Source organism: Hippocampus guttulatus, chromosome 4, assembly GCF_054856545.1.
Source record: "Hippocampus guttulatus isolate MCC_2025c chromosome 4, RoL_Hgut_1.0, whole genome shotgun sequence".
Classification (NCBI taxonomy): Eukaryota; Metazoa; Chordata; class Actinopteri; order Syngnathiformes; family Syngnathidae; genus Hippocampus; species Hippocampus guttulatus.
Window position 1 is genome coordinate 5,417,610 of NC_141264.1, and position 17,080 is coordinate 5,434,689.

The 17,080-nt window shown below is 43.0% G+C and overlaps 1 protein-coding gene across 1 annotated transcript; it reads right to left on the reverse strand.

Moving 5' to 3' along the window:
* Positions 1-1,065: 1,065 nt before the first annotated feature.
* has3 (hyaluronan synthase 3) lies at positions 1,066-13,150 on the reverse strand. The gene is made up of 5 exons (XM_086110324.1): positions 13,098-13,150; positions 7,316-7,409; positions 6,697-7,244; positions 4,099-4,200; positions 1,066-4,025 (listed from the first exon to the last, which is right to left on the reverse strand). The coding sequence occupies exons 2-5, from the start codon at positions 7,407-7,409 to the stop codon at positions 3,096-3,098; spliced, it is 1,674 nt and encodes a 557-aa protein (XP_085966450.1). The 5' UTR covers positions 13,098-13,150; the 3' UTR covers positions 1,066-3,095.
* Positions 13,151-17,080: the final 3,930 nt, after the last annotated feature.

A 17,080-nucleotide genomic window follows, 5' to 3' on the forward strand; every position in this document is an offset into this window, starting at 1 on the left:
AACAAGGTTAAGAACCACTGGTCGGTTAAAATATTGTATATTTTGTGACACCAACGCTGGTAGCTTTTTTTTTTTTTAATGTACCGGTATTTATTTTTTATTTCCGAACGTCTGATCATCCTTCCAGACATTTACAATGGCGCTTGTCCTCATTTGGGCTGCAGGTGAGCTGGAACCTATCCAAGCTGACTTTGAGGGAGAGGTAGAGTATACTGGTCAACAACCAATCGGGAGAAAAAAAAAAGACAACTGTTCATTCCTAATCAAACCTTTGGGCAATTTAGATTTGGTCTAACATGCATGTTTTCAGAACGTGTTTATAATTTTGTCTGACAATGCACAGATTGATGGTTTCATTATGTTTATATGAGCTCAGTTCTGGCCTTTCTGCGTGAAGTTTATAGGTTCTCTCCATACTTGTGTGTGTTTTCTCCTGGTATTCCAGCTTTGTCCCACATTCCAAAAACATGCTTCTTGGGTTGACTGAAGACACAGCGGGGCAAGAATTGGTTGCTTGTCTATTTGTGCCCAGGTATTGACGAGCAATGAGTCCAGTCTACTCTCCGTCTGTCGTTCAAAGTCAGCGTGGCCCCTATGTGGTATAAAAAATGGATGGCTTGATGTACTTCAGCAAGTGAAAAGCCCTTTTTGCTGATTTGCTGAAGAAATCACAGACATTATGAAGCACCTTGCATCCAATCCATTGTGACCTATGTCCTTTTAAGGGCAAATGTTGTAAATTCAAGAGCCAATAGGAGGCCAAGGCTAAGGGTGGGAGCACAGAACAATTGCTCTCCTGTCGTTACATTTTTAAAGTGGTGCCAGATGCAAGAATAGTATTAATCCATTTGTAATATGATATCTACACATTCTAGAATAGCAGTCAATCCAGAACAGATGTGGTCAGACAAAAAAAGAGATTGGACATTGTTGTTGGATAAACCCCTTTTTCAACCTTGGTTTTAATGTGGTCAACAATCATCACACTATCCTCAGCCATATAATTTGCTACCACCACGACATACTTAATGAAATATACAAGTATGAATGAAGGGCAGCACTGTGTCAAAGGCAGATCATATTTTATTGACTGAGAAACATTCCAGTGATTTCCTGAGATCATCATCAAACAGGACAGATCTGACACACTGAATTGTCATTTTGCTTGGGTGACGTGAAAAAAAAAAGTGTGAAACAGAAAACACAAGGTTCCCAAGTCTCTCGCAAGGAAATGTCTTTGGTCCTCAGTTACAGTTAAAAATATTTTCTTCTACATTTACCGTAAAAGGTCAAGAGAACAGTCCCCTTTGGTGAAACCATAACTTGCGACACAGATGATGCTTTGGCACCTCGGCAACGTCTTAAAGGGATCACACGCAAATCGGAATCACGAAGCTAAAAAATTCTTCAGACCAAAATGAGACATAGAAATGGATATGCAACAGAATGTTAAATTAGACTAGCACCAAAATTACCACTGCATGTCACAAGTTTTGAGAACTCTTTCTAGAAGCTTGATCAAAGTTGGGACAGGCCAACACTTACATAGCCACTCTGTCACATTCTTTGTGCTTTCAATATAATCCATCCACTCTATGTGCTGGTTGGTACAGTCTCTGTCAACATATAGCCACGAGCGCATATCCAGTTTTGGGTCTTATGTCTCCTCATCACAATTGAGGCCCCCTCCGCTTCACCCAGGCCGTGAATTTCTGGTGAGAAAGCCGCATTCCGTGTTCTGTACAAGTGTGCATTGTTGAGTTGAAATGAAGCCTGCTGTGTACATTCATCAGCATTCAGCACCAAGAACATTTGAGTAATTTTCTTTGTGGTTGCCTACTGGTTCATTTGTCTGTGTTTTGTTACAATTACAAAGCACATATGCGAGTGCCAATTCGATGAGAGTTATGAAAATAGGGAAATGACATGGTTTGGGGTGCTCACACCACTGAAGCTTCAAATAAGATGAATCGGACCCTTAACTACCCACCTTTTTTGGCACTAAGAAGGTGTTGCTCGTGATAAATGCAAAATAAGGGATGTTTATTTATAGAGTTGAAAACAAAATCTACCCCCTCAGGTGGTTTGTGCAATATGTTGTTTGCAATCAGTTGGGGGCACACGCATTCTTTAAACACAGTAAAATCCCAAATTAATCCACCCATCCATTTTCTGTTCCGTGAGTGTAAATGGTAAAATTATCAATTATTATTATTATTCCTATTATTATTATTATTATTTTTGCAACTACTACTACTATTTTACAAAACTGTAAAACTTTATTTATCATGATACCTTTCAGTACAGGCATATTCAGGAAATTGACATTTGATTAAATGGTCGAGAATGCTTTACTGTATGCTGAGCATGATCAGGATCTTTTAGTGTGGTGGTTTCCTCAACATCTTATAAATTCAAATCATGAAATCTAAATGTAAATAGTGACTGCTTTTAGTCAGGCTCTTTGGTCACTTCAGTTGACGAACCGACCAAATCAGTTGCTCTTATGTTAATTTACTTCAGCCTCTCCTTGATCTCAGTCCCTATAACTGATAGGTTCCTTCAGTTGCGTTGCTGCAGATATTCTTTCAGGTCATGAAGTATCAGACAGAATGCAGCTTTGATCTCCTTTTGCTGTTCTTCTGTTAATTAACTTGACTTTCTCGTTGTTTGTTTCGGCTCTTAAGTTCTGTAGTTGTATGTACCGTTTATATGAAGTCAAAACATTTAAATCAGACCAACCATCTTTACTGCACTTAGTTCCATTTGATTCATTCTTTGCGCTAAACGCATCACGAGCACCATTCCGGACCGCTTTGTTGTGGTTGCACAGCTAACCCGTACCCATGGACTACGTGATGTTCAAATAAAGCGTATGAACACTGGGTCACTCCTTTCCGTGCAAGCGGCGTCATGCTTTATGGATGCAGTCATCTCACAAGTTTTCCCCTGACTGAATCGGATTTCACATGCCCACCTTTTTAGCACCGGTAGTACAGACGTGACCGTGCCGTTGCTCCGGCAGTTCACAGAGGTGTGCGGATACAGCAGTTGGTCTTCATGTTGTTGACCTGTCGAGCCTTCTTCAAGCAGTTTTATGCCTCGGCATATGGCAGGTGAAACTGATCCTCCCGCTTGTTGCACCGTTTGGCTACAATTGCAAGGTAAAGCACCAGCAGAATGAGCCAATAGCAGGCATAGAGTATTGTCCCCGCTATTAACAAAACCTTTTCGGACTCACTCAATGGCTGACGTGTTTCACAGTAAATCGTATACACCACGCCCCCGAGCAGCACCATCGTCCACACTGTCACAGGGACAGCACCGATCAGGTTTACCACGATCTTCCTGCGGCCCGAAGTTCCCCACCCTGCTTTGTTGATTGTTAGTAAAGCAAATATTTTGGCAGGGAGTAAACTGGACATGTAGAGCAGAGAATAGAGCGACATGAAGATCATGACCAGGCTACCGCGCAAGAAACAGGCGTAGGTGGCCTTCAACATCCCAACCAGCTGGACGGTCAACAAGAAGAGCAAAATGTTCCATAGCCTTCCGCGGTAGAAGAGATGGATGACCGTGGCTACCAAGAAGAACGGGAAGAAGCCAGTGACTACAGATTCATAGGTCATCCAGAGGCTGTGCTTATGAAACCACAAAGCGTTATAGAGCCACTCCCGGAAGTACGATTTACTCCAGCGAGTCTGCTGGTTGAGCCAACGCAGGTACTGTGTTGGCGTTTCAGTCTGACACTGCGATCGGGCTGTGTATTTTGTCTTGTAGCCGAAGCTCAGCACTCGGTTGGTGAGGTGACGGTCGTCGCCGAAGCTGCACTTGGAGCCCAGGAAGGTTTGATGGTACCAGGCTTCCAGGAAGCGCTGGAGAAGGCAATTCCTGTACATCCCCAGAGGGCCGCTGATACACTGGACACATCCGAAGTAGGACTGGCAGGCACGCTCAATATTGAAGGCCATCCAGTAACGCACGCTGCTGAGGAAGGAGATCCAGGAGTCGTACTTGTTCAGGATCTGACAAACAGGAAAGAACTGTTCTTCCATTGCAAGGAGATATTTTCGTGATGAACTCTGGCCGATGTTCTACCTGCACATCTCCCCCAACTCCTCCTACTGCCGCATCGGCTTCCAAGATCTTCAACATCTCAATGGTACATGCTGGGTCCAGAACTGTGTCAGAGTCACACACCTGGAAAAGACACAGCAAACATACCCTAGTGACCGTACCGCAATGTCTGTTGCCCAAATCTTCATGGGTCATGACTGTATCCATTGGCCAGAGAACAAAGGATGTACTTGTAAAACAGCTGGCATTTGGAGGTTGTTAGCCGGGGGATGGTAGCCATCAATTTTCTATACCACATAGCCTGTTTCGTGGATCTTTGGTATACAATGGTTGCAACTTACAGAATGCACTATAGTTACAAAAGACACACGATTGCACATCTTCTTCTGGAGTAAATGTTTTTGGTTACTGTTTTTCAGTTGATGATTTTGTATTTGTTGACAAATGATCTTTTTTTTTTTTTTTTTTTTTTGCTGTGACTGTGTGTCTCGACAAAAGTGTAAATTCAGGTTATATTGGTGTCATAGGAACCATGGCAAGGGCTGCAGCCGATCCCAGCAGAGTACATTGGACTGGTTGCTAGTCACTCGCAACATGCTCATCAGAGAAGCAGTTACTGCAGGGGGCTGCTGGAGAAACAGTCTGGGTGTGTCTGCTTATTCCACAAAAAAAGGCTTCAAGTATTCCAAAAAAGTGCAACAAATCCAATCTTTTCAAGGTTATAACATCTAATAACAGTTTAGAATGTTCACGTTTCTTCAGTACGTGAACAAGATTGGTGATCTTTCTCGTTCTCATCTCCTTGCTATGTAGCATACTGCGAAGTCCTCAGCATCTCGAGTTGAGTCATGACGTCAGATTTTTGTGCATTCAAGATGTGCCGGTGTGCGCCTGTGTTCAACAAAAAACACCCCCTATTGTTTTTTTTTGGGCAGATTTTGAAAACGACATAACTGGGACTTGGCGCCAAGTTCTCTTGGTGGGGGTTACACTAATATTGAACTTTCATTCCAAGTAGGAGGCTGCAAAATATTCTTCATAAATTTGAGACCCCTGATTTACTGGGAATAATTATGATGTTTGCAATGTGATTCACACTACCAAGGGCTTCTGCCATTTCTACATTTCCTTGTATTGGTCCAGTATCGAGGAAGCACATGGGGACTAGTGGTTTGCACTTTTACCTCACATTTGAGGACTGGCATTCTAACCTAGGTCAGGGTTCTCTGTGTTTTCTCACGTTACCCAGATTTCTTCCCTCATCCTCCGGGGCATACTTGTTGGTTTAATTGAAAACTCTAACTTGCTTATTGGAGTGACGGGAGTGCTGATAGTTGGTTGTCTGTAACCAGTCCTAGGTGTACCTTTCTTTCAAATTCAGCTGTGATAGGCTCTTGCTCAACTACAACAGGATAGAAAATGGATGGATGGTCCATTGTGGATTTACAATTAGTCCTGTATCAGTAGGATTTGTCCATCCATCCATTTTCCGAACCGCTGAATCCTCACTAGGGTTGCGGGGGGTGCTGGAGCCTATCCCAGCCGTCTTCGGGCAGTAGGCGGGGGAAACCCTGAACCGGTTGCCAGCCAATCGCAGGGCACACAGAGACGAACAACCATGCGCGCTCACACTCACACCTAGGGACAATTTAGTGTGTTCAATCAGCCTGCCATGCATGTTTTTGGAACGTGGGAGGAAACCGGAGCACCCGGAGAAAACCCACGCAGGCCCGGGGAGAACATGCAAACTCCACACAGGGAGGCCGGAGCTTGAATTGAACCCGGTACCTCTGCACTGTGAAGTCGATGTGCTAACCACTGGACTACCGGGCCGCCTCAGTAGGATTTGTATAACATTTAATTAATTTGAGTAATAATCTTCCAAAAATTGAGGTTCCAAATCTAAAACAAAGAATTACACATTGCGTATTGAAAACAACCACATAGCTTAGCCTTTGGGCTGCCATCTTAAGACGATGCTAACATGGGCAATGATTAGCATCTGTATTGATGATTAGCATTGATTAGCATCTGTATGATTAGCAACTGTGCAACAGATATTGGACCACAAATTGTGCAGCAACACATGTAGACAGACAATATAAGAGTACTCAGTCATATATTGTATTCTTTATACTCTGCGAGGAGTGATTCTATGAATCCCATTTGAGTTAGGCAGGACACAATCCTCTGCAATGATTGGCTGCTGAATCCGGGCTTGAAGCTAAGTGTGAAGTGACCTGAGCATGAACTGTTATTCATAATGCTCCTAGGTGGCCAAGGCACGCCCACCGGAATTAGCAGTCCAAATACAGGTATGCATTGAATTGGATGGGAAAGTATAACAACATTAGGTTGCTATTTAATGGGGGCTGAGAACAGATTCATGGCATTTCTATTCAACTCAATGGGAAAATGATGATGATTTGGAGAGACAATTTGAGAGTGTTCTGAGGTGCGAACATGGTCAAAGAATGAATTACCGTAAATTCGTATCTTAAGTGACCATTGTACATGATACAATATGACATGATAGCCCCCTCCAATCAATTGATAATTATGCCCGTTTTTACATGCAGTCTCATATTATCAAGACTTTTATTAGCGAGCGGTTCTTACCTGCACATAATCCACAGTGTCCCCCAATGCTTTAAAGGCCGTGTACATCACCTCCCTCTTCCCTCCCCACTCCTGCATGATACAGGAAAAGCGACAACCTCTGACCAGCCGAGTGACTCGTAACGTCTCCTCCACGTGAACTGTGCTCCCCCCACCTCTGTCAGCCCCTTCTCCACTCCCATCGCTGTGGTAGTTTCCCTTCCATACCATACTGCCCGCCTGCTCAGCCCCACCCATCACCTCCTGGAAAATGTCCATCATGTAACGGTCCTCTGGTCGGTTGCCATCCACTACCAGCACTACTTTTAGTCCTGGGAAAGAAATCCGCCTGATACTGCGCAGACACTTCCTTAAGTAGTCCGGGTCTTCCTGGTAGGCAGCGATGCAGAGGGCAACAGAGCGGCGGAGATGTTGAGGATGGGTGGGGATCTTCATGCGCCGATGCTCCAGAAAGGCAAAAAGGCTCTGGAGGAGAAGGTGGAGAGAGAGGAAGGCACCATAGAGGCCAAAGGAGAGGTGGTGCTGCTCTGTTTGGATGAACTGGTAACCTGTTTAGTGCAAGAGCAAAGTGAAGTCAGATATCTCATTGAAAATCAAAGAGGACGATCGACAAGCTAACCTGTGATATAGGCCAGCAGGATGGTGAAGAGGACCACCACTGCAAAAAGGGTGGTGACCACGATGTTCACCGCATTCCTGCAGCGGGAGGTCATCTGGGCATCACGCAAAAAGGCCAAAGTTAGGATAAGAAAGTAGCGAAAGTAAATGCAGCGCAGGAGAAGATGGGGAGAAATAACGATGAAGTGGGGGGGGGGGGCTGCTTTCAGTGAAGCATTCATCCGGTGTTGCAACATTCCAAGATTTCCAAATTGGAAACCAAGTGGCTAGGAATAACTGTGGACTGACCAGCTGTGCATAGAAAGGAAACTTAAATGTCTCATACGTACTGAAAAACATGATTCAGTGTTACTTTATTATTCCTGAACGTTTAGCTCAACTTCTCATGGAATGGTTTTGGAAAGTTCTGGGAACTGAATCGAAATGTTCTTCCCCTTTTCCTTCCACAGTCAGTCCTTTGACACCACCGGTGCATATGCGAGTCTTTCGGAACGCTTGAAAAGTGTCAATAATTGACCCAAGTGCCATGTCCTGGTGTTTTTTTTCCCTTCATCAGCTGAAAACACATCAACATTAGTCTCTGACATCATGAACACACAGCGCAAAAGACATGTCACAGGAAAATACAAATAAACTCATCAAGGTCGATTTCAATTGCTCTTGTCGTACTTCTCAGTCTACTCGTATGAGTAGAGCGCCCTGGGCAATGGGTTCTACGCGTAGAATGAAGAGAAACTACCGGTAATGTTCTTTTATATTAGTAAGATTTCCCACATTGGATATTCCACTTGGTTACATGAATACTGTTACTATTTGTGTAATAGTTGTAGGATTAGTGTACAACAGCAACATATTACTACAACAAATAAAAAGAAATATTACCACCAATCTGATAACCGCTCACAATTCAAACATAAAATTGCAGTCATTTTGTTTTATTTCCTATTCAGACTGCCGCTCTATTTTATCACCACCATTAAACTGTGAGCAGTGCCGGAGCTTATTACATTTCAAAATTCAATGTTCCGTATATATATATATATATATATATATATATGTATATATAAATTAAAAAATTCCTCGTCTCACCCCGCCTCGGGTGGTGTCCGTCCCTCATTCAGCTCGGGTCCTCTACCAGAGGCCAGGAAGCTTGAGGGTTCTGCGCAGTATCCTTGCTGTTCCCAGCACTGCACATTTCTGGACTGAGATGTCCGATGTTGTTCCCGGGATCTGTTGCAACCACTCATCTAGTTTGGGGGTCACTGCCCCGAGTGCTCCGACCACCACAGGCACGACTGTCACCTTTACCTTCCAGGCTCTCTCCAGCTCCTCTCTGAGCCCTTGGTATTTCTCAAGTTTCTCGTGTTCCTTCTTTCTGATGTTCCCATCACTTGGGACCGCTACATCCACTACAACGGCTTTCCTCTGCCCTTTATCTATGATCACGATATCTGGTTGGTTCGCCATTACCATCTTGTCAGTCTGGATCTAGAAGTCCCACAGGATCTTCGCTCTGTCATTCTCCACCACCTTCGGAGGTGTTTCCCATTTTGACCTTGGGGTTTCCAGTCCATACTCCGCACAGATGTTTCGGTAGACTATGCCAGCCACCTGGTTATGGCGTTCCACGTAGGCTTTCCCTGCCAGCATCTTACACCCTGCAGTTATGTGTTGGATCATCTCAGATGCCTCTTTGCACAACCTACACCTTGGGTCTTGTCTGGTGTGGTATATCTGGGCCTCGATGGCTCTGGTGCTCAGGGCCTGCTCCTGAGCAGCCAGGATGAGTGCCTCTGTGCTGTCCTTCAGGCCAGCCCTCTCTAGCCACTGATAGGACTTCTTGAGATCGGCCACTTCAGTTATGGTCCGGTGGTACATCCCGTGTAGGGGCTTGTCCTCCCATGATGGCCTCATCTTCTGTTCCCCATTGTCTGAGACATTCTCTGAGTACGTCATCCGTTGGAGCCTTCTCCTTGATGTATTCATGGGGCTTGGATGTTTCATCCTGGACAGTGGCTCTTACACTCACACTCACTAGTCCCCGGCCTCCTTCCTTTCGGCTTGCGTACAGTCTCAGGGTGCTGGATTTGGGATGGAACCCTCCGTGCATGGTTAGGAGCTTTCGGGTCTTAACGTCCGTGGTCTGAATCTCTTCCTTTGGCCACCTTATTATTCCTGCAGGGTATCTGATCACTGGCAGGGCATAGCTGTTTATTGCCCGGGTCTTATTCTTGCCATTGCCATATATATATATATATATATATATATATATATAAATTTCTCACTCTGTGAAGATTCAGCATGGGAATAAAGGGTTGCGGGTTTGAAACCTGCTGTGTATGAAAACAATAGAGTTGGAACTGTTTGTCGGAGAGATGCCAGTTTGCTTTTTTTGAGCAGTGACCATTTTGGATGTGTATAAATTGGTCCCATCGAGTCAAGCGCTTCCTGGATCCACACTATCAGTGTTGTGTCTTTCATCTTCCTCCATCCTGCCCCTCCCCAGACCTCCTCTTATACCCTTTTCCCACTGAAACCCGTGGATAGTAGTGATCCGTGGCGACATGCAACCAATTGGCATATTGTCCCTTTCCTATTGATCAACAGAAGGCAATTCTGTCCTCGTGATAACATAGCAGGATCTTGTGCAAATCGTAATGCTATGCAAACTGCTTTCAAAACGGCAACTTACATATAGTCTACTTCTGGGGGAAAAAAAGGTTGCGATATAGAGTTTAACTCTTTTTTTTTTTCTTTCATGTGACATTCTCACGAGGATATCCTGGAGCCTTTGTTGACTGGAGGGGTTTCAGAATTGATTAAAGGTCAGTCTGGGTGTGGCTGGTGCTCAGGACCAATGTACCTGGAGGTACAATCCACTCCTTTCATCCACATGCTCCTAACATTTCCTCCCAACCAGCCCCCATCAAAACCTTGAGACACAGCCCGATATTTATATCAGTACGTTCAGGTCTGGGCGGCCCATGTACACATGTACAGCTTGTTGAGAGACATTAGATTTGCATTAACCCACAAATCCCAGTATGTCTGTGCTTGATTTTTCTTATTGCAGTATAACCACAATACGGTGAGCACTATTAAAGGGGTAAAATAATTTGTTGTAGCTCATGGAGAAAACGATGACTGGTACAAAATAACAGAAATCAACCCAAAATGGTGCTCATGAACAGCCCAAATGAAATGCGAGCATCTTGGGCATTTGGTCTTGAATATCATTGTAGTTTGTCGGAAATATGGCTGTGTGGGAATGAGAAGGCAGGGCCGGCATGGTGACGGTAGGATGGAGGAAACTTCATGTTCTGGGTCTTTAGGTGAAGTAAACTGCAGCCTCTCGCAATCCCAATTTTTTGCAATGAGTCAGATTATGACTGTTTAAATTAACGTCAACAGTAAATCACCCTGATCGGAATCGAATGTGTGAATGATGGCTAACCATTGTGGAGTCCAGGAATGGACAACTTCAATGCTGGAAGGGGCTACCAGCATTTTATTTACCGGTATTTCATTAGCGCTACTGGGGGACCACATCGAATCACATCCGTCCTAACCAGATGCACGACAAAATTCCTTCAGGTCATTTTAAATATGGACCAAACACATGCGTATGTCACCTTTATATTGAACCAATGTACAGTATATCACAGTGTATCAAGATATTTCATTTTTCATAACTTGTGTGCATTTGTTTCACAAAACTCAACTCAAACTGTTCATATTATTTAGGTACTCCATGTTTGCCATGCATTTCATTCCAGATTCTGCAAAAAATATTATCAGACCTACTCACATTGTAGTATAAGGCAATGTAAGACCCAGGGTGAGTGCACCGAACACACATCTGTCATCTAGGGGTGTGTGGTCATATTCCAATTTATAACTATAGAGCGGATCCCTGCTTTTCACAGGCCACGAAGAGAGAAAATGCAGGTAGATTTCACACTCACTGAAATGCATTGGGGAATTTATTTAGTTTTTTTATACGCCCACCCCCCCAAAAAAAATCTTCAAAAAAATACAGCTGATATAGCCCGCCTTCCTCCTCTTCCTTTATAAAATGTTTTGTACATTAAAATTAACAGTGCTTAAATTGTTTTTAGACTTATGATGGTTAAAGATGTCAAAGGTTACTGACCAAAGTTGTGCAAACTTTTTTTTTTTTTTAAATTACAGCGTCAGTTTGACCTTCAAATTGGTTGTTTTATATTCCAGGGTGTCCGAGAAATTTTTGTGTATGTGTGTGTATATGTATGTTTCAGTGTCATTTCCATTAATGGCCAATATTTGCATTATATCTCCAAATTGCATGGCGGCCCGGTAGTACAGTGGTTAGCACGTCGACTTCACAGTGCAGAAGTACCGGGTTCAATTCCAGCTCCGGCCTCCCTGTGTGGAGTTTGCATGTTCTCCCCGGGCCTGCGTGGGTTTTCTCCGGGTCCTCCGGTTTCCTCCCACGTTCCAAAAACATGCATGGCTGATTGAACACGCTAAAAATTGTCCCTAGGTGTGAATGTGAGTGTGCATGGTTGTTCGTCTCTGTGTGCCCTGCGATTGGCTGGCAACCGGTTCAGGGTGTCCCCCGCCTACTGCCCGAAGACGGCTGGGATAGGCTCCAGCAACCCCCGTGACCCTAGTGAGGACTAAGCTGTTTGGAAAATGGATGGATGGATCTCCAAATTGCAATGATATAATATGTAAGTTGTGTGCTCTGCTAAATGCATGAACAGTAAGTCATCTTTTCAGTACAAAAAATACTCCAAGATGTATATACAGTACTTGTTTTCAAATGATAAAAATATCTCAAAACATGTTTTTCATTCTAACGTACTAAATGACAACAAATGTCAACATTTAATGTCATGTAATCGATGCTGATATACGCACGGTCTAACTATGCTGGAGTTAAGAGTCATATGGCTCATTCTTACAGCGGAGCAATGCCGACAGGACTGTTAAGTCCTCTCGGCACACATTTAACAGCGGCAGCATAAGGCACACTGCAGAATTGCACTGCGCCATACAAGGAGGGCGACCCAATACTGTACTGTGGCGTCCGTCGGAGAAATATTACACCGTTCATTAAGATGCCGTGCGAGTCCGACACTTCTGCAAACTACAACCGCAATAGTTCACAAAATAAAGATGAATGTCTGACGGTGTCAAGCACAACTGAACATTATTCCAATACACATATAAGATCCGCGTTTGTTGTAGAAGTAGGATTCCCCCCGACTCCCCAATGCATTTTAATGGTCGTCAATTACCCGCGGATTTTCACCATTTGCGAGTAAGCTCGGTCACGATCCCCCACGAATGGCAACGGTTGAATGTATAGAAAAGTGAGTTGCACCTTAACAAGCACACACACTCACGTGTGTACACACACACACCAAAAAACAAACAAACATAATTTCTCTCCCTCACTTCGTCCACTCAAACATGAACACACTCAGCTCTTTGTCTTCAAACTCAACTTTAATGTCGCTTCCTTGAGCTTTTAAAAACTTTTCCATTCAGGGTCGCTCCCTCAGAACATGTTTGCACATGGATGAATACTCTCATTCATCCTCCTTTACAACAAACCCTCACAATTGAATTCACCTAATTATTGCTTTAAGCGCAGTTACAATACTAAACTAAAAAAAAAAAAAACAAGAAAAAGAGGGGGGGGGTGGTATCTTTTCTCCTCTCCCGGTGGGCATCAATTTACATTATAAGGACACACTGCTGTCTCCTTGTCGTAGGAAATTGAATGACTTGCTTACCTTTCTGATCCAGTGGGCCCTCCGTCTTTGCCTCCCCCCCCCCAAAGATCTGTCCTCCCAGTCCGTGCGTTCGGCTGGGACGTTCTCTCCTTCCCTTAGCACAGCACTCTCCTTGTTCCGTCCCCCTCCCTCCACCAGTTCACACTACATCTTTATTCCAGTGTGCTCGCTTCATTCGCAGGATCCCAAAAATACAGCCGGCAGCTTAAACCACTGCGAGACCACTTCTGTGAGACAGCCCCCCTACAAACCACCTCCTCCACCACCCTCCCCCCGTTCTGTCTCCCAGGACGCTCTCTGATGAAGCCCTTGAAGACTGGATACGATCAGTCCAGTTCTTCTCCTAGTTCTCCATCCTGGCTGGCCCAGTGGGAGGTCAAGAAGGTTGAAGGTTGCCCATGGCTCATCCGCAGCTGTCCCGCTGTCACGGGCCGCAGTATCAGCTGCACTTCAAACCTCCGGCGCGCAGATGGTTTTCCATCCCTCTCCCACGGGCTCTTATCTCCCGCCGCCACCGTCCTGTCCTTGCCTCTCTCTCCCCCCCGCTCCCTCTTGTACCTCCACACTGAAGCCTTGCCTTGCCTTTCTCACTGCAATGCAGCCAGTGGAATCCGACAAGCCACGGTTTGGATGTGTGGAGCCACCTCTCGCCTTCCCTCGGCCTGACTCAAAGCATCTTTTATGGGCTTATTTATTCTTCCCTCCCTCCTTCCCTCCCCTGCTCTGAGGCTTAGCTGCCGGTTCCATGAAACAGACTGCCTGAATTCCTCAGTGGGATCAATAGGAGGCTGCCACTTACAAATACTTCCTTAAAAGCCCTGTAATAAATAGTATACATTTATCCAATAGGGAGATGAGGCAGAAAGGGTTCATCTTATTGTAACTACTTGATATTCATACCATCCCTGTCGTGCTTCTCTACATGAGTGACCTTGAGCTTGATGATTAGGGAACACGTGATGTGAGAGTCTCATCCCAAAATATCACAAACGAGTTTGATTATCTTTGGGACAATTACCAGGCAATTAAATGAGTCAAAACAATAAACCGGAGTAAGTAAAAAAAAATAGGCACTTGTGTAGGAAACTGGATCGTCGATTCCTCCTGCTAAAAGTCATTCAGCTACGATCAAAATGATTCATCGATTTGTCAACATTTGAATTAAGGTGACATTATGGTGAAATCTTTAATCTGGAATTATGACACAAAAAAGTGATAAAATACGATTTAGGGATATACCCAGCCATTTTCTATTACACAAGTCCTCAAGATGTAAAAATTTTGTTTTTGCAGTGAAGGTATGTGTTGTTTTTTTAATTGTAGAGTGATACTTAAGACGGTACGCTTTTAACGGGGTGGTAAACTCATTTTTGTCGCAGGCCACATCGTAGTTCTGGTTTCCCCCGAGGGGCGTTATGACTGTGAACCCGCATAAATATGATTGCCTTATCACATATACACAACAAATTGATGGATAACTAGTTTTGAAATTAGAAGCCAGTTAAGTTGTTTGTTCAACTATTTCTCAATTTATTTTAAAGGGGGGGGGGGATTGGTAACAAAAAAAAGCAATATCTCATATCAAAAAATGAAGACTATTTGCAACAAACAAGAAGTTGAGACACGATTTGCCGATGCTACATAAAATGATGCCGCAGGCTGGATCTGGCCCCCGGGCCTTGAGTTTGACAACCATGTTTTAAATGCTATCATCTTGCTCAATATCAAGAATAAGCAAAAAGTGAAGATGATCTGGAGGCCTGTGTAAAGATGGCAGGGGCGAGTTCCTAACGAGGTAACGTCAAGTTATTCACTGTATTTTTCATTTGTGATAATAAATCTCATTGAAAAAATATCGGTCATCAGTGTTAAATCAGGGGAGTCCAAACTATGGCCCAGGTGCCATTTTAGACAGCATTACTTGCATATAAAATGCTCATGTTTTGCTTCTAAATTTAATAATAGTGATTCAACTGTTGCTCAGTACAGGGGCAGCACTCTTCTAATGGAATAAAGTGACAAAAGCCATCCCAAAATCCAAAAAAATATATATCCTAAACTCTATTTTATACCTTTAACAGAAATCCGTATTGTAGCAGGTTTTACAGAAATTTAATCTCAAACAAAACAGAATTACTTATTGGCTTGGCTTTTGCAAGGTTTAATCAATGAACGTTAGAATAATTTTTTAATGACCCTTGCAACCTTCCGTTTTCAAGTCTGATACCCCCGCTTGAAATTGATACAGTCCCCGATAGTCATCAGCTCTTTACGAATATTCACAAGTGATTACACACATTTTGACAGTAACTACATTAGTGATGCACAACCACCAGTAGATGGCAGCGATGCACCATTTTAAATATGAAATCAACCTCGTTAGGAGAAATGGCTGCATTTTGTGAAACATTCAGAAGTTTTTTGAAATTTGAGAAAGCAGCTATGATTTAAGAGGTAATAACTTATTCAAAAAACTCAAAACAAGAACAAACATCAAGCAAAGAAGTGTATCTATCAAAGGTGTTAATCTGTGGAATAATCTCGAAACGGACCTGAAAATGAGTAAATCGCTTGCTGAGTTCAAAAACAAATTCAAAAAAATAGTACAAACAACCTACATCAATCAGAGTTAAAATGATAAATTCAAAACATGAAATATAATGATAAATCAGAACTAAGTTGATAAATAGAGAAAGGTATATAAATATCCATTATGAATACAAGAGAAAATTGACACAAGAGTGTCAGGGTGTGGAAGTATATAATCCCGATACAAACCAAAAGTTGTAAAAATATCACGGTTAAGGGTAAAGTATGAGCCTTAATGGAGACTTCTTTCTTCTTACTTTTTTCTTTTCTGATTGATATAAAAATGATTTATTAGATACAATCACATAACGGGGTAGGACTAGATAAGTTTTTTACTTCTTCCTACTCCCTTGAACATAACTGTGTTGAATGAAGATTGATTTCTTTCTTTTTACTTTTTTTTATCTACCTTATTTTCTGTCAAATTATTACTGTATATATGTTTTATGTTCAATAAACAAACAAACAAAAAACTCACCTCTATTGCTGATTATAAAAGAATTTAAAAAAAGGCAAAACTTGTCTTCATTTGTTCCTGGTGAAAGGAGAGACTATTATTTTATTTGGTTGGTGTGTATATAATCATATGGGTCACAATATCCTACGGGTCTTCAAAAAGTCAAAATGCTCGAAAATGTGGCAGTTAATTTCAACTGATGAAGTGTCTCCATACTTTTGTCAACATCATATATTCAGAGATTTGGTTCTGGAAAGCACCAAACCAAGTGACTCATTCCACTTTGAAGTCCCCACAGAACAGTATATACGACCCCAGAATAAACACAGCTTTGATTAAGATGCTGGTTCAGTGAGGCTGCATTTGTAAAGCGCCTCATGCCACTGCAATACCTCGATTCCGTATGTCTCCATGGAAACCAGGCTGAAGTCTGCCATGTTTGCCGTCTGAGGGGGGAGAGGGGAGGCTTCGTACACCGAGGTGGATGGATGAGAGGGATGGAGGACAAAAGATGGAATGCCTCATGAGTCGGCCCCTGTTCAAACCCTAAAAGCCATTTGGGCGTGTTTATTTGGCACCCCCACCTTCCAATTCAGTATAAATGTACAGCTTTGTATGACAATACTCCAAGGCACATTTCTAACAGATTACTTACATTGCATTTCCAAACAAATGCCTTACTCTGATCCTGTTGAAGAAAAAAAATGGCCAATTAAAATATCGGCGCTGTCCTGTGATGAACATGTATGTCCATCTTGGTCATTTTTTTTTGAAAGGTTTACGTTAATTGGATGTTCGGAATGCTCCACGAACGTAAAAGTTTTTAAAAAAAATGACAAACATGATACATGTTTTTCACAGGCTAGCATATGGTACTGACGTTAATTCATTTCAAATGTGCATAAAGGGATTCGAGTTATTCCACGCACATGCGTGG